At 45.7% G+C, this 21,881-nt stretch overlaps 1 protein-coding gene across 1 annotated transcript; it reads left to right on the top strand.

Annotated features, from left to right (window-relative positions):
• Nucleotides 1–7,525: 7,525 nt before the first annotated feature.
• On the top strand, nucleotides 7,526–20,451 carry KCNK18 (potassium two pore domain channel subfamily K member 18). The gene is made up of 4 exons (XM_085064511.1): nucleotides 7,526–7,895; nucleotides 16,575–16,652; nucleotides 17,686–17,832; nucleotides 19,640–20,451. The coding sequence occupies exons 1-4, from the start codon at nucleotides 7,526–7,528 to the stop codon at nucleotides 20,449–20,451; spliced, it is 1,407 nt and encodes a 468-aa protein (XP_084920637.1).
• Nucleotides 20,452–21,881: the final 1,430 nt, after the last annotated feature.

Here is a 21,881-nt window from a genome sequence, read left to right as displayed (position 1 = left end):
AAGAAAGGGAAAGAGGGGAAGAGGGGAAGAGGAGAAGAAAGAGAGAAAGAGAGAAAGAGAGAAAGAGAGAAAGAGAGAAAGAGAGAAAAAGAGAATGAAAGAGAGAAAGAAAGAGAGAAAGAGAAAAAGAGAGAAAGAGAGAAAGAGAGAAAGAAAGAGAGAAGAAAGAAAGAAAGAAAGAAAAAGAGAGACAGAAAGACAGAAAGAAAGAAAGAAAAAGAAAAGAAAAGAAAGGAAAGAAAGAAAGAAAGAAAGAAAGAAAGAAAGAAAGAAAGAAAGAAAGAAAGAAAGAAAGAAAGAAAGAAAAAGAAAGAAAGAAAGAAAGAAAGAAAGAAAACGAGAGAAATAAAGAAATAGAGAAAGAAGGAGAGAAAGAAGGAGAGAAATAGAGAAAGGGAGAGAGAGAGAGAGAGAAAGAAAGAAAGAAAGAAAGAGTGCAGGAAATGGGGCAAATGTAGAAAACGAGGAAGGATGTTTTAACGTGCTCTTTGACAACTGAAATGAATTAATTTATCTTGATCAAATACAATTTTAAGGAGATTTGCGAACCTCCATGGCACATTTATTCGCTCGATAATGTGCCTCGCACGTGGAAGCACAACTAGAATCAGTTTAGGTGATGGTCTGTTATTTGGAATACAGCCTCGCATCTAAAAACCAACTTTGAGATTAAACAGCTTAGAATCACTGAACAATTAAACGGATTTTTATTTATTTTAACAAACTTTTGAGACTTTACGGGTTGCTTTAAAATCTTTCCCCATAACAGTCGGTCGAATTTTGCCTTAACTGAGAGGGGATTTTGAAAGATTTGCGTTTGCCTTTTTTTTTTTTTAAATTTTTTTAAATTTTTTTTTTTTCATAGCCGGTGTCAGGGCTGGTTTCTGAAAAGCAACAAAAAACACTGATTTTTTTTTTATCCACATTTTGTCTGTAAATTTGGTTTCTTTTCTGTCGTCGACAGTCTTTGGGTACCACAGCAGCACAGGGAGCGGGACAGAGGATAACCAAACGGAATAACCGAATATCTTTTGGGTAAAGGAAGAAAAACTTAAATATAACAAATCGAATCGCGCCATCAAATGCTGCAGATAATTTATTTGTGATAATTCGGGAGTTCTACGGTGCCGGCCTCGGGGCTGACCAGGAGGGCAGACACACATCCTGGACACTTCCCCGGCATCTGGGCCGGTCCCAGCACCGGCTGGCTCCCGAAACAGCCTTTTGTTTCCAGGATTTTACACCGGAGCTTCGCCCACATTATTTTTTATTTTACAGGTGGAAAGCCAGAATAGAGAGCTCGTTCCACTCCCGAGAGGCTCTTAAGCACAACCTCTCCCCAGCCGCAGCTTCGTGACTCCCGTTGCAGGAAGAGAGCCTGCGAGCGGACACCCCATCAGCTCCCCAGGCAGGACCTGCCCTGCTCCACCGCTCCCCCTTCCCCTCGCCGCCTCCCGCGGAGCCTGGGGGGCGAGCGCGGTCCAGCGGGGTGCTTAGCTTCCATTTATTTTCCTTATTTTCTCCCTGGGCTCGGGCGGACATCCGTCCCTCGCATCCGCGGGCCGGCCGGGCACACACCGGGGCCGGCAGGGCACACACCGGGGCCGGGCACACATCGGGGCCGGGCACACACCGGGGCCGGCAGGGCACACACCGGGGCCGGCAGGGCACACACCGGGGTACCCCGGCGCGGGGCGGGAGCATCCCCTGGAGCTGCCCGCGGCTCCGCGCCTCTCCTCGGACACTCCCCGGCACAAGCAGCAGCCAAGTCAAGAGGCAGCAAACCCACCCTTGCGCCCTTTCCCAACCCTCAGAGCTGGAAAACTCAACCTGGGGGACCCAAAGCGGAGGGCAGGTGGGGCTCGGAGCCGCAGCACCGCCGGCACAGCGGGCAGGCGCCGAGCACCCGAAGGGTGGAGACCCTCTGCCCCGCGGCACGACCGGCCGGGGATCAGGCTGTCCCAGCTCGGAGAGAGCTCACACCGGGCAGCGGCCCCGTCCAGAGCTCCCGGGCTCCGCGGGGATGCCGGACGAGAGCTGCGGAGTCGGCGCCTTCCTCCTCTCCCGTTCCCGCGTCGCCATCCCCCCTTGGCAGGGGTGACCCTCTGGTTGCTGTTCCTTGCTCCCAGCCTCCCTGTCTCCCTCGACGTCCCCCGAGCTCGGCTCGCCCGCGGCGTTCGGCGCTCCCCGGCGGTGGATGCTGCAGACTGGGGAAGGTTCAGCATCCTCACCCCTCAGTGGGGAGTGCAGGGACGAGCGACAGCACGGCATCCCCGGGGTTACATCCTTTCCCTCTGGCTTTCAGGGATCCTTAGAAACTGCTTGCTCGGGCGTGGCAGGGAGTTTTTACTTGAGCTGCACGAGTGCCTCTCCTTTGGGCAGAGCGAGGTCCTTCCCTCACCTCTCAGGTCGGCTTCTGCGGGTCTCTGGCTGCTGGGAATGTCTAAATGCAGGAAAAGCCTCTTTCTCCCCATTAAATGCTCACTGAGGGTGGGGGAAGGAGGCTGTTCCAGAAGGGATGAAGCCAAGGCATCCAGCAGAAGGTCAAGCAGAGTGTTTTCATCCCAGCCAGCCCTTGCTCACAGCAATGAGGGTACCATGCTCCACTAGAGAAGTGGATTTGCTGCCTCGTTCCTTGTAGAAGAAGCAGCCCCCTCACTCTCAATAGGTTTGTTCCCGTTGGTCACAGCCATCTGAGAAGTGAAAAGTTTCCTTCACACCTTCATGGGAGCACTCTCAAGATTCAATGACAGCTTGGAGGAGATGGAACCCTCTTGTCCCCACCCAGGAGGACACAGAGACCCAAGCAGAGCCGCAAACAGGCCTTTCCCATGGCTTGAAGACTGTGCCCTCTTAGCTGATCCACTGGGCTTTGCAAGGAAACAGCAGCTTTCCTCCCAGGAGGGAGCACCACCCTGCCTTGCACATCTCAGCAGGAAAACGTGTGTGTGTGTGAGAGAAAGCATTCATCTCTCCAGCTAACTCCCACCCTGTATCCCATTCCATCCCCATCCCAGTTGTTGGAACGTTGTGATGTCTTTCAGTCCTTATACTCCTTGCTCCACTCTTGCCCAGGCCAAGACTGCAGGCTCAGATGCTGTTTGAAGGAGAGGAAGGAGACTTTACCTTCCACCCCCACCACTGGACCCCAGACACATTCCCTGTGGGGCCCATGGGAAAGGATCCATGGGAAGATCCATGCTAGAGCTGCCCATCTCTTGGACATCTGTATCCCAAATTCCTGTCAAAGTGCTCCTGGGCAGAGACCTCAGCAGAAAATCTTTAGGACACCTTCACTTCATATCAGGAAGGGCAGCTCCCTCCCTTCCTTCCCCAGTGGATTCTGAGTGACAAGGATAAAAGTAGGAATTGGGCTAATTCCCCAACACCACCTGTCAAAACATCCTCAAGCCCTTCCTAGCCCTTCCCACTGTTGTGACATATTGCAATGCTTCCCTGCCTGGAGCTGTGCCCGGGTCAGCGAGGAGCTCTCCAAGATTTAGTGGCAATCTGGAGTGGCACCTGGTGATTTCCATGTGCAGTGGTCAAGCCACAGTGGCCACCTCACCAGGGTCATGAGCAGCCTGGCTAAAAGCCTGTGCTGTGTGCCTGTGAGCACTGTGAGCACACAAGGGTGCTGGAGCTTAAAAGGATGCTTGGAAGAGAAACCAAGGTTGTGATGAGAGGATGGTTTATGGATTCAGGCAATTGTCCATCATAGCAATTTCTTCCTGAAAACTTCTCTACTCTTACAGGTGAGGGAGGATGCTGCAGGTACTTTCACAGCTCAGAGCTGCAGGGACTTCCAGCCTTCTGAAATGCTCACACCACTTGGCTTGGGCTTCTCTGCTTTCCTTGCATTTAACGTTTGTGAAGAGAGAGGAAGGAAAAGGGCTTGGACAGGCAGAAAACACCTGAAAAGAAGAGAAGGAACTAAAAGAATTGCCAGTGTAAGAGGGAATTGTTAAGGTGCCATTCCCAGAAGATCTTGGGTAACTGACGAAGAGCAGAGAAACCAAACCCAACTGCCTTTCCCCTCCTCCCAAAAAGTCTGAGAATTCTCACCAAGGTGACCTAAAGGAAAATTCTTCCTGACCCCAGCTCTACTGAGTCCACAGCTACCAAGGCATTATGTGAAATGCTCTGCTCATGGCTCTTCCTGGTGTTAAGCACTCATTCCTAAACATATCCAAAGGAATACAAATGAGGAAAAAAGAGCTTAATCACAAGCAAGCAAGGCTCCACCTGCTCTATTAGGCACACCGGTGTTTTTTTACTAAGCATCAACAGGTTAAGAAATAAAATGCAGGCTTTAGAGAACTGTATTTAGATTTACAAACAACATTGTAACTGGATCAACAGGCTATAATTAGAATTTAATAATCCAAATGGAGGAGTAATATGCCCGCTGCTTGAAAAATTGGAGCCTTTCTTTTGCAGTTCTGAATATTCAGCTCTGCAGATTGGACTCCAACTTGCTTGACACAATTACTGTCCTAGTGAGGCGAACATGCTACAAATAAGAACAATAAGATCAACAATAGTTTAAGTCTAATACCATAAACAAAGGAAATAATCAGAACACCTCTTGCCCCAGAGCAATGCGCACAACTGGGACGGCAAATTAGCATGGTTATTGGAAAAAAATACACCAGGAAATGCTGCATTTTATGGACTTTTGAAAAGATGTTAAGGCTGGGAAATATGTTACAGGCAATCCCATCAGGTTCATTGATGGCTGTTAGAGTCAGTCTTTGCATTTACTTCTGAAGTAAATGCAGGCCAGGGGTGACACTCAGCAGAATTGATGAATGGGGCAAAAATGACCTCTGTAAGCCAGATTCCCCTCACATTACATTCAAATATTTCACCTGAGGTGTGTAATCAAGCAAAGGTTAATCCAATGTACTCAACACATTCATGACAAAATGGATACAGTCCCTGGCCTGTGTTGGCATCACAACTGCCTCTGGCAGGACTCAGGCACAAAGCTGACCCCTGGCAAAGCTCCTGCCAGGGAGCTGAGTGCTCAGGGTTGCAGCTCAGGACAGTTTTCAGTCCCACATATTAAAAGGAGACCTCCCCTCTCATTTTGCTTGCTAAGAACACATCAAAAGCCATCACCCACCTGGCTTGAGGTTGGACCTCTCTCCAGCCATGGCCCAAGCTGGCATAAGGCAGATCTGTTCCCAACAGAGATGCTGTGCTGTTGCCATCTGTGACATCTGTGGTTTCCTGAGTGCATCTGGGATCTCTCCTAAATGAATGAAATTGTGGCTGAAGGGAAAGGGAGAACAAGCAGCTCTGATCCCTGGGCAAGAGAAGGTTGACTACAGAAAGGAAAGTGCTACTCAGACGAAGTTTTTCTCCTCCATAGATTCTGTCACAATGATGGATATATTTTCCCATTTTATTTAGATTAGGTTGAAATCCTGTTTTAAAACTCATGCCAAAATCCAAAGAGTAGTTCATGAAATATTACACCTTTGTGAAAATAAGCCATGCATTATTAACTTTCATTTTACATGGTTTCATTTCCACAGGACAGGAATAATCAGAAACAGGATTTGGCCTGGCCAGAAGGTGATTGGAAGGATAAAATAAGTAAAAAATTCAGTAGAGACGATGTGATTACCTAATCTCTAATGAAACTCTTGTTGGAAAGGATATATATTCTCTAGTTTGTTTTAAGATTGCACTTGATTTCTTTAAATGCCCTGACTCACATTTGTCTTCTTGCAAGGGCTTGAAGTTTGCCGAGAAAGTAGTGACATTGTGAAGTTTTCAAGAGACTTCAAGGTGAAAGACTGTATACCCTTTTAGCTAGAGGTGACTGAGTCAGACACAGGATGAGGATGAATGTGACCCATTGGTAAGGCTTCGAGCCCTTGGGGTGTGTCAGGAACACCCAAATTTGGGGTGCTGGAATGTACCTGCAGTCTGCCTAGCTGGCATGAAGATGTGTAAAAATCTACTGATGTGAAGAGACACATAACCCTGGTGAGGGTGAAGAAATTCAGAGATCAGGCAGGAGAGAGCGAGATCCAGATGAGATTCAGGGGAGGGATTAAAGTTATACCAATCTCTTATTTTTTACGTTCAAAATGACACTCCTCAAACTTGCTGGATAGCTTCAGGCTGTTCACCAGGTACACTTGCAAAACCCTGGAGATTTTCTTCGCTCTCTCCCCCATTGCCTGCAAAACCAGGGGCTGCTCTTTGGTGTGCTGCAAACAAGAGCTGTAGGAAAGCAGCCAGGGTGCCCAGGAGAGCAATGGTGAGCACACAAGTGGCACAGTGTCTCCAGGCTGCTGCCTGCCCTCTTGCCACTGCTCACAGCTGCTGAAGATCGAGTTCCTCAGAACATCCATCTGGTCAATTGAGCCAGCACTGACAGATCTTTAAGTGGCAGTCTATAAGGTAATGTGTAAGGGAGGTGACAAGTGATTATGTTTATGTTTGTGTGTATTTGGTGCCAAGAATTCATCAGCATATTCGTAGGAGCTCACTGCTAGCCCAGAATCTTAGAATCATAAAATGGCCTTGGTTGGAAGGGATCTTTAAGACCAGAAAGTTCCAAAACCCTGCCATGGACAGGGACACCTTTCACTACACCAGGCTGTTCAGAGCTCTATTGAACCTGGCTGTTAACTCTTGTGGGGATGGAGCATCCACAGTTTTCCTGGGAGACCTGTTCTGGGACATCACCACCCTCACAGCAACGATTTTCCCCCAGATATCTAATCTAAACCTACTCTCTTTCAGTTTGAAGTCTTGTGCTGTCACTACACGCTCTTGCGAAAAATCCCTCTCCATCCCTCCTGCATTTCCCGGCTCACTTTTCAGACGCCTTTGGACTACGGCAAAGACATGCTCCAGAGGCTGGGCGAGCTGTGCTGGGCTGCCAGAGGTGCTGGGTGTCACTCAGTGCTCCTGGCTGCTGTCGCAGAGCCCTTGGAGCTGCCTGGTGGGATGCGGGACGCAGGATGCGGGATGCAGGATGCGGGATGCGGGATGCGGGATGTGGGATGCGGGATGCGGGATGAGAGATGCGGGATGAGAGATGCGGGATGAGAGATGCGGGATGTGGGATGCGGGATGAGAGATGAGGGATGCGGGATGCGGGATGCGGGATGAAGGATGCGGGATGAGAGATGCGGGATGAGAGATGAGGGATGCGGGATGCGGGATGCGGGATGAGAGATGCGGGATGCCGGGTGCGGGATGAGGGATGAGGGATGCGGGATGAGGGATGAAGGATGCGGGATGAGGGATGCGGGATGAGAGATGCGGGATGCGGGATGAGAGATGCGGGATGCCGAATGCGGGATGAGGGATGCGGGACGTGGGATGCATGATGCGGGATGCCGGATGCGGGATGAGAGATGCGGGATGCGGGATGCAGGGTGCGGGATGCGGGATGCCGGATGCAGGATGCGGGATGAGACATGCGGGATGCGGGATGCGGGATGCGGGATGCGGGATGAAGGATGCGGGATGCGGGATGAAGGATGCGGGATGCGGGATGCGGGATGCCGGATGCGGGGTGCGCTCGGCACTGCTGCCCAGGGAGCGCCCTGCTCGGCTCGGCCCGCGGGCTCCGGGCTCTCTCTGCCGGCAGCTCCGCGGTACTGCGGCCGGCCCGGAGCACGAGCATCCCTTCCTCATCCCAGCTCCCGCTCCCTTGGCAAATTCCAGTCATCTCTCCTGGGAAACAGTACCGAAGGTGGATAACGGGCACACCAGCCGGCCCTGCCCCGGCAGGTTTGCCGGCAGGTGCCTCCCCTCGATGAACTCCTGTTCTTTCGAGGGCTTGGAAACACGTGAAATGGTTTCCTTGCCACAGAAATACAAGCTTCGGCTCAGGAAGTCCATGAACTGCAAATTGCTTGAGGGTGAAAGATTATCCTTGGAAAATACCACTCCATCTTGCCTTGCACTCCTGCCCTTTCCTGAGTAGCTGGATGGATCCTGCTCCTGCTCCTGCCCTGCCCTGGCTGTTCATACCCCTGTGGCAGGGCAGACAGCACTGGCAGACATGCTGTTTAGGAATCACTTTGCAATGGGGATCCTCAAAAAAATGATATTTTAGCCAAGGTGCATCTCTTCTTAGAATCATGGAATGGTTTGGGTTGAAAAGGACCTTAAAGGTAATCTACTTGCAACCTCCCTGCCATGGGCAAGGATATTTTCCATTATCTCATGCTGCTCAAAGCCACATCCAGCCTGGCCTTGAACACTTCCAGGGATGGAGAATCCACAGCTCTCCTGGGCAGCCTGTTCTAGTGCTTCATCATCCTCACAGTAAAGAATTTCATCCTAATATATGACCTAAACTTACCCTCCTTCAGCTTAAAGTCATTCTCGCTTATCCTATCTTCATACAAGGATTTTTGGGCTGTTTTGTTTTGGGGCGAGTTCTGGAACAGGGAAAGTAAAATTGAAGCCAAGCAGGAGAGAGAAATGTGGTGTGAGGGATGAGTCTACAGTCAGAATGTCTACAATGGCTTATAAAATAAAATAAAAAGAAAAGCTCATTCTGCTTTCATATCCATTAAACTGTGTTGCATGAGTTTAAAAGAAAGCAGAATCTGACCAAATTCGGCTACAAACCAGCTATATAAAGGCATTAAGTTGAATGCTTAATTGGTGCAAATGGCACATTTCTGCTATTAGTGTTCGACTAACTCCAGTCTCAAATTAATGAACAAAAATTCTGGTCATTTCAGAAGGGACAGAAAGATCCAAAGCTACAAAGGGCACTTCCCAAGATACTTTTGCTTTTGTAAACATCTGACTGCAAGGAAGAAGAGAGATTTTAAGGAAGAAGAAGAACAATGACAAATTTAAAGGTGGAAGGAAGAAGAGAGAAATTTTGTCCTGTTGGAACAAAATTTCAGCAAGAAAAGCCTCTCTGGCAACTCTCTCATGCATTTGGAAACAAAACCCAGTTATGCCCAGAGTTCCCAGATTTGAGATGCCCCATCCAGGCTGCAGCAATTTGACCAACAATACTAAAGCCAGTCTGTTGCCTTGGTGAGCTCTGGAGCAGTGGTTTTGCTGGCAAGCAGCAGGAGATTTGGTTTGGGCACATCTTACCAATGCAGTTACAGCAGCAATATTTTGTTGAGGGTACTCTAGTCTGACAGTTTACTGCAGCAGTTCCTGTGTGTTTCCAGCTGGGACCAATGACATGTTGAAAGGACACGATGGGGTTTGTGCCCTGGCTCTGTGCTGTGCCTCTGATGTGCTTCACCAGCCAGAGAAGCTGGTCTGCAAATGTCATGTGGTGGGGGTCAGTTTAGGGGCAGGCATTTCAGACAGGTGTTTCAGACACTGGGATGAGATAGTTCTAATGAATTGTTCAGCGTTGTGACCAGACATTTCCTCTGGAAAGTCCTGGCACACAGACTGAGAAATCCTGGCAGGTTCCATGGGATACCCAACAGCTGAAATGAGTTGATACCATGAGACTGTTGGTTAGAGATAAGAGCTGAACAACAACTCTTGAAGAGTGTGCAAGACGACAGCACAGAGTGGCTACCACTGCAGCTCTCCTTCCATCAGCAGCTAGCCTGGAAAAATGATGAAAAGGCAGCAGTGTCCATAAGGCATCCTGGCAAGAGTCTTCCTCTTGCTCCACGCTGAGGACTGCTGGCAGCTTCGTTGTTTTGGGGCACTAGTTTTCCAGCCAGACCCCGGGATGTGGACACGCCCCTCAGCTGAGATCTGGCCGCTGTGCTCCATCCCCACTTCCCCCTTGTTGGGTTAGGAGGCAGTGATGGAGGGAAGGTGCTCAGTGCTGCAGGATTCAGGAGATTCTGCTTCTCCTCCTGCCCAGCACTGCCAGCACTCATTACTTCATGAGGACATGTGGTCACCTCCAGCCCTGCCTCTGTCTTCCTCTGTGTGTGCACAACCTTCAGGGCTTGTCTGAAATCTCCTGTATCTCTCAGCTGCTCAACATTTCATTTCCGATGTGTTTCTGATGTCCTTTTGTTTATACAAAACAGAAATCCCTAAATGCTGCGACCTAAAGCCCCATCTCTTAGAATATGGTGCAACCAGCTGGCTTCGGCAGCCTGGCAGGATTCAAACAATAACCCTCACTGAATGTACATTCATCCTGCAGCTGAGCTGCTCCACCTGTCCATCTCAAACTCCCAAGTGTCTGACCCTGGAGAAGGCCAGGGACATTTAGATGGCTTTTAGCCTGCAGTCTGAGCACCAGGCAGCAGCAGCAGTGGGCAGGCTGGGTGCCAGGCAGTCTTGGGAAGAGCCTGCAGTCCCTGGGTGAATCCACAGGGCTCACTGCACATGGGGACCATGCTCCAGATGGCTCAGGTGTGCTAAATTATTTTTCTTTGTTATTGAGAAGAGTGGAAGGAGAGACTTCATTCCGCACTCGATTTTTGTAAGACATTCCTCAGAAAAGGTGGGCAGTTTTGCATGCGTTTTTTCCCAACTCAAAATATTTTGCAGAAGGTGTTTTCATGGTGTGGTTTTACCCATCAACCTAGGCAGGATCACACCACTGAGGAATTACGTCTTGAGCTAATTAAATATGTGAAGCTACACGGGCCCAGATGCTGAAAGAGTGTCCCCCACTAAGGTGGCAAAATGTTGTTTACTGATTCACTAAAAAGCATTTAAGAGCTATTTCCATGACTGCTAAAACATTTAAAGGGCCAGCATTACAAAGGGTAAGCAATTAATGGTTTATTAGCTGAAATGGGTGGGACAGGATTGGAGAAGTTTATATATTCCTGCTCAGAGCTAGAGGAAATCAACAGAACTGAAACAAATTCGAAGTGTCCACTCAACGTGTTCCCAAGGCACACCCATCTGTGAAAGTGTCTTCCATCCCTCAAATCCACAATGACTAATAAGTGGTAGGATAATGGAGTTGAAACTCTTCTAGGATTACTTTACACAAAAGGGAAAGAGAAATTGCTTCATGTCATTAGGAAAATTGGGATGCAAATAAGTGATGGAAAATTTAGCCTGGCACTCCAGAAACTGAGCCACTGACATGAAACTGTGCCCAGTCTGATTGCCAGGGAGAGGTGTCTGATTGTGGGCATCTCACAGACTCCTGCCTGTGGTTTATAAAGTGCCATGGGTGATTGAGGGTAGAAAATACTGTAAGCAGGGTGCTTTGGGGAGTTACAGTCCTTAATGACCTCAGAGCTCTTCCAGATACACACTTGACCTCAATGTTATCCATAATACTTCCCAACACTACAGCCTGCAGAGGATGTGTTTTTATCTGTGTCCTCTTTGACTGAACTTGTGTATGACATTGGAAATAAGATCAACAGGTTTGTTTTTTCACTAGTATTTTACATGTTGAGAATTGAGACGGTCTGTGCCAGTCACAGTCTCATATATGTGCTGGTGGATATTTATGGCTAAAAGTTTGTTCTCATATTTGGGGTTTTAGAATCCCTTCTGTCAAGCTGCTTATGTACACATGCTGTGACATTAATAATAATAAAGAATAAGCATTTTTTAAGTGCAAAGTAGACATGTCATCCTAAATCTACATGGGTTTTTTGCTGGTTCAAATAAGTGCAAAATTGCTCTGCTGACATGAATCATGTTGCTTAGCTTTCATGCAGCATATAATCTCACATACTCTAATGTTAATTAAATTCCTAAGAAGCAGCTTTCTGATCTCTCTACAGGGAGCTTGTTTGCCTTAAAATGAGCTACTGTGCTGAGATAGTCTCCACTATACCAACATTACGTTCACTACATTAACTCAGTAAAGACTTTGGCATAAGACTTGTAGCTGAACCTCAGTAATCCCCTCTGCTTCTCTGGAAACCCAGGGCTCCTGCCCCGTGAGGTCTCACGCTGGTGGCTCTGGTGATATCCACCTTTCTGCTCCTTACAACACCCTGAAGTTGTGTCACAGCGTTCAGAGGAGTCAAAGAAATGAGCAGAGAGGTGGCTTTGTTTGCAAAACCTTCCCCACCCTGATTGAGAATTGTTGTCCTCTATCTATCAGCACTTGGTTTTGCTTGTCTGTGGCCCTTCAGAAAGGGCCTGGGAGAGTGTTGTCTGTCTGGAGCAGCTTTCCCTCCCAGCCCCAAGTGTATTCTCACTCAGCATGTGTTTCAGAGAGCAGCAGGAGCATGAGAAGCACCTGACACAGAGCTCTGCTGGGCTGCAAACCTCAGCCTTGCAGCAACCAAACCCTCCACACGAGCTGCACCCCTGGCCACCAGGTGAAACTCTGCAGGAAATAAGTTTTTACCAGTTCCTGAGGGAGGAAAGGTAATATTTCCTCATTTGGGGGGTAGCTCTGCTCCTTCCAGGCTGCTGTGGTTGCTCAGGTTTGTGGAAGAAGAAGGCAAAGTGAAGTCTTTCTAGCCAGACAATGATTTGGGGGTGGGGGACAGAGGATCAAGTGGCTGGTTAGCTCCTGAGAGAACAAAGACTGGTCCTGTGCTTAGTTACCAGGTGAAAAAACTCCCAACAAAGGTGTTTTCTGACTGTGTGACTTCATCTTTCACAAAAAGAAAGAGGAAGAACAGAAACTAATACCCAAGCCTTGCTTGGTCCTGGGGCATGTTGAGAGTGTTTTTCTCTCATAAGTGAAGTGATGGGACCACTTTCTTGGCTTTGGTGTGAACAAAGAATGAAATAGGAAATTCTCCTATTCAGGGTGAGAGTCCTGGACATCTTTGAATCCACTTAGCATTCTGTGTAGTGTCAGGATGTTAGTCCTGAGTGCTCTCAAATATTCCCAGAGGTTACAGGCTCAAGCACTTGACTCAAGTAAAAGCTGAGACTTTCAAAGATGGATACAAAGAAAGCTAAACCTTCCCTGGAGGATCCAACACACCCTACACCGCCAGTTAGTGCATTTCTCTCTCCATCCCAGCACTGTGAGGTGTAAGGGCACAGGGGTAAGAGCAGGAGGTGTCAGGGGAGCTCATATTCCAGGGGAATATGGAATATGGGGTTGTGAGGAGAAAAATAATTGCAGGGTGCCTGAAAAGCTTGTGTGGCTCACCCAGCAGGATGTGTTTGCTCTGCACAAATGTTGTGTGTCCATGCTGGGGCTAGGCTTGGACAGCACTGCTCCCAGGCCTCACTGTGGGCTGAAATCCCACAAGGACAGGTCTCAAAGAGCCCCAGAGCTGGGAGGGAGTGGGTTAGGCATTGTGGGTGGGAGGTGGGAGGAGTCCTTCGAAAGCGCTCAGGACGCTAAATGTGAAACCTCACAGACATCACTCGCCCAGCTGACCTCGAGTGATGTGCTGGTGTGTCTTGGGATCAAATCTGATGTTTACACAGCCCTGAGATTGCTTTCTTAATGCAGCTACTGCTGCCACTCTTTTGTTGTTGTTGTTGTTGTTGCTGTTTTGGGGTGATATCACCATTACACTAAAACATTCATTTTCTTGGGGAGCTTAAGTATATTTAGTGCATTCTGGAAATTCTTTCCAGAGGCGTACAGTAGAGAAATAGATCAAATCTTCCACTATCCTTGTTAACATTCAGCCTTGAATGGAATGTTTTTAATTCTTGCAGTCATGAAGTGCTGCCAGGCTGAGGTGTCAGTCCTCTGTCAAACAGTATTCCCATCAGAATCACTGCCAGGTGTAAATAAAAGCAAACAATTTAGTCCATTGCCATTTATCTTTAAAAAGCGCAGTCATCCTTCAAGTCACTTTGATTTTCTCTGAAAAAGGAAGACATTACACTCTCTGTCAGTACGGAATGGTGAACCCAGTGGTGTTTCATAGATGAGGTAACACAGCAGGCCTGTGGCAGATGACTTAATGCAGGGAGAGTTTTACTGATTATTGAAAAACATTTCTCTCTGCCCAAACAATGACCTTCTAGGTTTAACCTATGTAATTCAGAAATATCAGATTAAAGAGGAATTTCAAAGTAAGTATATTTTTACTGGAATTATTTAACCTTGCAGCTGTGGTCAAAAACTTCCCTTTCAAGCAGTACCTTCAGAGCACTCACATTTGCCCTAATCAAAGAAATGGAAGTTAGGACAAGTGCAGGTTTTCTGTCCATTAATGTGAATAGGAAATGTGTATAGCAAAAATCTCTCTCAATACAAGTACCAGTAACTCAATTTGGAATAACTTGTGGTTAGTGGGATTTGCTTTTAAGCAACTGAGTTCAAATATGTAATACAGCAATAGTGGAAAATGGTTTAGATTAAGCAAATAATGTAAAAATCATTTCTGGTTTTATTTTTATTAAATTTTCTTGTTGTCACAAGCTCAGAGCCTGATGCTGCAAATGGCTGAGAAGCTCCTGGGAATTGCTAAATACTCTGCAATACCATGTGTAGGAGGAGGCTGAGGAGATTTTAAAGCACTTTGTAGAAAAGATGTTTATTTCTGAGATGTAGATGAAAAACTGCAGGACAAATGGTATCAGAATTACCATACTGGTCAGTGGAAACCTCTTTTAGAACATCAATGTGAATATGTTGCCTAAGACATGGGGCACATTTGGCCCAGTACAGTCTTCTTTTTACAGCTGCAAACTATTTTCAGTTCAGGGGGGTTATTGAGCCTTGTGTGGTTTGTTGTCAGTATTTATGACTTTTCTTCTAAACACCTCTCCATGCTCTTTCATGTACGGAAACAAAACCTCCTTTGGCAAAAAAATTTCCACCAATATGAGAAACAATCCTGTTCTATTTGTTTCAAAGCAGATTTCTACTTGCTTCATTTGATGGTCCTCAATTCTACTTCCAGAATAGACTACAGAGAGCTAATCCCTCCCCTGCTCTCCCCAGACCACCTGGGAGATTGAACACTGCTGTTATATAGTTCCTCAGTCAAAAAATTTTTTTTCCCAAGGCACTACTCAGTCATTCTTTATCTGAAATCTGTCCATACCTTGTTGCTTTTGAGATTTTCCCAGTTTTTAACTGAGAGCAGGGTGGCAGGACCACGTTGACTCCTCCAGGTGAGTGCAACCCTTGCATTTGGACAGCAGTAAATAGCTGAGCAATGTTTTAGTCTCTGCTGAAACTCTACTCCCACCATAAAGGACACCAAACCTATGTACATTATCTCCAAGTACACCCACTCAGGAAGTTATCTTGCTTTTGACTAATTATGAACATCAGCAGTTTTTAACCCTGTGTTTCAGGCCAGTGGGGGAGAAAAGTAAAACAGAGACTGACTGAATTAAGAAGATTTATAAATCTGCTGTCAAAGACTGAGGCAATGAGGCAGATAACCAGAAAAGTAACAAAAAAAGGCAGATAACCAGAAAAGTAAGAAGAGCACAGGCTTATTTTTGTCTCAGCCCTAGAAGCCTCTTTTTTATAGTGGAGACTTGCAGAGTGATGAACATAAAACATCTTCTGACCCAATTTGCTGAGAGTTTGACCTAGAAGAAATCAGGGTGACCATGTAGGATTTCTGTGTGCACATGTGGACATGTTTCCTATATCCAGCTCAGTAGATCTTGGCTGCACTAGACTCTTTCAATTTTTAATGAAAGGTGCCTGGAGATGAAATATTTAACACCTCTTTCTGTAAAGTCCAACTTCCCTTACTACCACTACAAACATTACAAAGGGCAGTGATACTGCTTGTTGCTCCAAGTGATTTAGAGTGATGGATGAAAAGAAAAGCTTTATTTTTAAAGTTGGATAGAGTTTGAAAAGTTCACTAATCTTCAACTGAATCTTGCAGTTCTTATTTACTAGAGTCAGTGGGAATTTCATAATCGAAACTTCTATTTATATAGGAAGATTTTATTGAAGTGAGAACTAGGCAAAACCTTCTTGACTCTTTTTATTTTGTTTTTGCTGGGGAGAAAAAGAATTTATTATTCAAAAGACCCTCTTTACAGAGCCTGCACAGTATAGAGAGATTCTTTCAGTCCTCTGAAAGAGAAATTGATTGTTCTATAGTCTGTCCAGAGGCAACAATTAGTGCCACCCCTTTCTTTTCATTAATTTTAGATTTCCCTGTTTGTTTCTGGGAGAAATCTTTAAAGAACTCCATCCCTGGCAGTGTGCATTTTCCCTTTTGGGAGCTGGGAGTGTTTCTGCTCTATCAATGGGAAACTCTTGTCCAGGAGAGGAAACTTTAGGCACAAGTTGGCTGCAGTGGGAGGCGATAGGAGCTGGTAATCCATGTGCATTACAGTGCTGGCTGATCAATAATAATTCAGGGATGGAGTGGAGTGGCGTCAACTGAGAAGTATTTCAGGGCTTGATTAGTTGTGCTCCTTTTCCGTGGGGACTGTAGTGCAATCTTCACTTATAAAGACATGTGATCTGAAAGCCTGAGGCAGAACAACCCTTGTTGTTACAGGAGAAGCTTTTCTTGGCTGCAAAAGCTTTTACATCCTCATCCTTCTTTCTAAAAGCTGTGACTTCTCCACAGAATTATATATTAAAAAAAAAAAAAAGAAAAGGGGTGAGTTTAGGATGGCATCAACATCACAGCCTCTGCGAGGTAAAAGAACATGCAAAAAGGTATTTTGGGCAGTGTTTCCTCATGCCTGCTTCATTTTGTCTCTTGTCATCTATGCTTTTCTTGGGGCTCTCATGTTTTCCCACATTGAAGGTACTCGGAGCGACACTTCAAGTGAAGAATATATGGAATTTCTGCAGAATCTGACAAACCTCGCCAGAAAATTCTCAGGTATGTACTGGAATTTCCAAATTACTTAACTGGACAGGGAGATACTCATTCTCTTGCTTTTTAAATGAGATTTCTTTCTGCTTTTGAAGGCATTCTTCAAAACTCTAACAGTTGACCCTGCAAAGAGGATTTTCCCTCTGCCAAGCTAATGACTGCTGTTTTCTTAGCTGTGATTTTTGCCTGCAAGCTTCCCCAGTCCCTATGTTACTGCCTGGAAAGACTTTTCCTGAGGTGTTCCTGAGGTGTTCTTCCTTTTGCCCAGGTTACCTCAGGTCCTTAAGGAGCAGCTGTGATTCCTGTGGTGTTTCCTTCAGTTTGCTGGGGACTAAATCCTCTCAGAAAGTTTCTCCAGTTTCCTCTTCCCTGCTCTGAGCTTCCCCACTCTGCTGATGGGATGGGTGGAAGGAGAGAGGTGCAGTTCTGCACCCCAGACCCAGTGATGCTGCTGGAGGGGGTAGAGGAGAACAGAAGGGCTAGAAATCCTCCAGGTTCTGTGATAGGGCTTACACAGGCTAGGAGTTTCACTCAGGCACAATGATCATTTTTGGGCAATTAAATAATGTGAATAACTTCCTTTCAAGCAAGGCTCAGCCACAGGGAGGAGGAATAAGGCTTGCAGGCTCTGGGGTTCACATCAGGGCACTGGGCAGTGACATCCAAGTGGTTCATATCAGTTCCCTGCTGTCAACCCCACATTTCTCAATGTCTTTGGGTGAGAAGAAGACTAATCTCCTGGGAAGTCCAAAATGAAACAGGACATTCAGGCTGGAAGCTGATTATTCAATTTTCTTGCCCTGCTTCTTTATATTTATTTGTTCCTGGTTTCTTTATTCACCGAAGCCATTGACTCCACCTCATTTTTTCAGAGAGTGAGAGGCTTGAAAGGGAAGGGTGAGAAGGTGAATATTTTTATCTTTTAAGAGAATATGAGCAAATCCTCAGCTGGAGTAAATTTCACTGGAGGAACAGGCTGGCTGCTCCCTGAGTGGTGGTCTGCAAACACTCACTGTGCCTCCTGCTGTGACTGTGACAGATAACGTGACAGAAAATGAGAAGATGTTTAAGAATGACATCCGTACGCTTTTCATCAAAGCTGACCCAGTCTGGTTTATCATTCCAGAAGAAAAATGGAGTTTCTTTGGGTCTCTCTTTTTTTGCTGCACAGTATTCACCACTGTGGGTAAGTACAGAGGTAAAGTAACACCCTTCAGAATCAATTCCTGTTGCTGCTTTCTCTAATGCATTTCTTCCAGAGAATTAATATCACCTTAAACAAACAAACAAATAAATAAACAAAAACACCCCTTCCAAACCCAAATCCCAAACCCCCTTGATTTTTTCTCCTGAGTATTGATGATGAGTCTGCAAGTGTTTCTGCAAACACAGACTGCAGAGACACAGCTGAGTCACAGAAACAGGTCAGAACATAGTAACCAGTGATAATACACTCACTAATTAGCTGCATCATTGCATAGGCTATAATATGTATTCATATAGGACATGTACACAGAACTATTGAATTAAAAGAAAGCTTGATTTTTCAGTCAAACCTTATCCTTCCCACTGTTGTGTGTCCTCTTGGGTAATGTTTTCTTCTCTGGGAAAGGTAATTCATAATGTATATATTGTTTTTTAATTGCTTCCCAGTTACTCATGTCTAATTGATGTTCATTAATCTGTGGCTCTATAATTAACCATGGTGCTGTTCACATTTCTCTGGGTTAACAGCACATGATAGTGTTTAAGTCACAACTCTGAAATCTTTCATTCTGACTTCATATTTCAAAGGAGAACCTAGATCAAACACAAATATCTACTCTGATTTTGGCTCCCTCTGCATTGCTAAATACAACTCCTCATACTCATTCCCAAAGCTACTTTTATCCCTCGGCTAATCTTTCTCAAATGCTGGCAAGTGCAGGCACTGTCTATCCAAATTTGTAGCAATCAGAGCTGGATGGGAAATATTCCCACGGCATTGTAGCAAATTGCAAAGACATTTCTCCACTGCAGTAGGATATGCTCAAGATCCCAGCATGGGTATGCATCTTACTGCAAAACAAAAACTGAACCTTAAAAAAAAGTTTTTCCAAGGGATCAGTAGAAAGCCTGGAATATTTGCTGGTAATAGATGAAATAGGTGGCTATTTCCATTGCAGTGGATTTGTTATTTGCAGAATTAGGAAATGATAAACTACCTCAGGATAAAATCAAATTATCTACCTTGAATTATGTGGGAGAATTGAGGCATCTAATCTGAAATTTGATGGTCTGAACTGCCATGTCTTCACTGCCTGGGGAGGCTGCCTATTGGCTCAGCTAGGATAGATTTCTGGATTGCTAAATCTAAACTCAGGATAAGTTTTGAGCCTTGAAACTGCACAAGGTATTTTTAATGCATGAAAATAGATTTAAAAAAGAGTAAATAACATCACTGTGTGGAGTAATTACAGTATCTTCCCCAAGTGCTTCAACAGTAAAGGTTAGCATTCCCAGTTAGCCCCTGGGAAACAGAATGACCAAGAACAAATGATATTTCAGTGCCTCACAGCAAAGCAGGGACTGAGGTTGGGTTCAGACAAAGGCTGTGGCAGCCACAAGGGGAAACATGACTAGATGAAGAACAGGAAGGAAACCATGCCTCAGCACATGAGCTGATAATCTCACAGGTTAAGTACTTGGCCTAGAAGATCATCTAGAAAAGAGCAGAATTTTTGAAGGGAGAGAAGAAATACTCTGTGTCTTCTGAAGGGCGAGGAGAAAAATGGTTGTTGCAATTTAATATAGTTATGATAATACCAATCTTTTCTCCTACTGTAATGGAAAAGTACTGACTTACAATGTAAGTTTCATATCCAATATGTTAGAGGAAAGAAATAAAAATACCCAAATTTGATTTAGGAAAATGGCATATCTTCTGCTACCATTTTATGTATCACATCTCTCTCTCTCTTTCCCTTCTCTTCCTCTTCTTGCTCTTTTCCAAGGTTATGGTAATACCTACCCTGTGACACGGATTGGGAAGTATGTCTGTATGTTGTATGCTTTGTTTGGGATCCCTCTGATGTTCTTGGTCCTGACAGACACAGGAGACATCCTTGCCACTGTCTTATCCAAGTCCTACAATGAGTTCAGAAAACTGCAGTCCAAAATTCTGGCCTCTAAACTCTGCTCTGGATCCACATGTAGCAAAAGGAATGAGCTGAAATCCAGGGCACAGTCAAAAATAGTCATCAATGAGCCCCTGACGATTATGGAAGTGCTGAGAAACCAGTCAGGTATGAAACGGAGGCCAGTCAAGTATCGCAATGTGGAGCTTTTTGAAATGCTAATTGCCAGGGAGAATGAGAACAAACAACCAGTGAGAACTAAGAGCATGGAGAGATGGAGCTCATGTCCTGAACTAACCAGGGGGAAGGCAGTGTCCAGAGTAATTGAGAATTTTGACAAAATAGGGAAAGAGTTGGAAAAATTAGATGTGCCCATTGTGTTAATGGTCCTCGTTATCTTCGTGTACATCTCCTGTGCAGCTGCTATTCTTCCAAAGTGGGAAAGTAACATGGATTTTCAGGAAGCTTTTTATTTCTGCTTTATCACATTGACCACCATTGGATTTGGAGATACACAACTAGAACACCCCAAGTTTTTCTTGTTTTTTTCCCTCTATATTATTATTGGCATGGAAATTGTCTTCATTGCTTTTAAGCTGGGCCAAGACCGTCTAATTGTTCTGTATAAGAAGGTGATTTCATTTTGTGCAGAGAAAAAGATGCCGACAAAGAAGATATATCCAAAATAAAGCAGCCATTTCTCCTTCCCTTGTCAGCATCAGCCACTGCAATGAGATGAAACTGTTTCTGTGCATTTCTGCCTTGGGCTGGCAGGTGCCATAGTTTATTCTGATTTCCTCTGAGAAATAACTGAAATGGCTGAGCACCTCTGGAGGCACTTGGTGAAGGCATCTCCAGGGAGTACTTTCCAACAGGGTCCCATTTCCTAAAAATCAAAGATGCTGCTTGATGAAGAGACTGAAGGCTCTCCCTGCCCGTTCTCCCTGACATATTTTGCAAAGCTCTGACTTTCTGCAGCCTTTCTGTTCCCCCTTCCCACAGCAAGGTGATTCAGGAATTTTGTTTTCACTGCTTGTCCAAGCAAGGCCTGGCTCACCTGGCAGGTCCTGTCCTGCCACCTTCTCTGCAGCCAGGGACAGCCTGGCTGTGTCTGTCTGTCCTGAGCTGTGTCACCCTGCTGCTGCCATCTGGGCACCATCAGAGAGGGGCAGGGAGGAGAGGCACAGACCCAGTGCTGTGCATGGCAAACATCACGCTCAGCACAGGCCAGGGAAGTGTTCAATGGAAAGCAAGGACACCACACTTTTACCTCTTTCTCTGTCACCTGTCCAGAAACCAGTGAGATAATTGTTCATCTGCTCAGGGCTGAAAGCACTCCTGTTCCATCCTGATTTATCCTGCCTGTGCTCAGCCTGCAGTCACTATGGGTCCCACAGTGTGCAGCTCCAGAGGTGCTCATGGCAAGTTGTGCTCCTGAGGTGGCATCTGGGGAAAGGACACAGCACACCTGGAGTGGCCACAGCCCTGGGATGATGCTCCATGTCTTTGCTGTTGAAGGAGCATGTGGTGAGCACTGATCCCAGAAGTGCCCACTCCTCACCCACACTTCACTCTGCACAGCCTGCTGGATTTCTGGGAGCTCCTTGACCCACCTGTGGAAGGAAAAGCCCAACCTGTTTCACTGGGATGTGAGGAGGATCCCGTAGTTGTGTAATTGTGGAGCACATTGGGATGAGAATATTGTTGTTTCTTCAAGATTCTGCCTGTATTATTAATAATCTGAATTGTCAATAATAGCTTTTCATTAAAAACAAGAATTTGGAATAAAAATATATAATTAAGGTAAAAGAAACCACTGATTTAATTAACCACCTTTTACTTGTAGATGATATGCATGCCCACTAAATGGGCACTATATCTAGATAATAAAAATGCATGATTATGACAGAATGTACAATATTCTCCGTTAGCAAATTTGCCAGTTGAAGCTGAGATTTTCAGAATATTTATATGCCATCTTATGTCTGTTGCACTCCTTGTACATGGCAATATGTATTCCATCCTTATTAATAATTAGATGCAATTAAGCATTGATAACATGCAAGATAGTTAATGACTGCTAGTATATAGAAAAGTGTTTTATAAGAATAAAAATAAA

The sequence above is a fragment of the Lichenostomus cassidix genome, chromosome 6 (genome assembly GCF_008360975.1).
Source record: "Lichenostomus cassidix isolate B80296 chromosome 6, HeHo_3.0, whole genome shotgun sequence".
NCBI lineage: Eukaryota > Metazoa > Chordata > Aves > Passeriformes > Meliphagidae > Lichenostomus > Lichenostomus cassidix.
The sequence above is the reverse complement of the archived record's forward strand: the minus strand, read 5'-3'. Positions and strand labels throughout refer to the sequence as shown.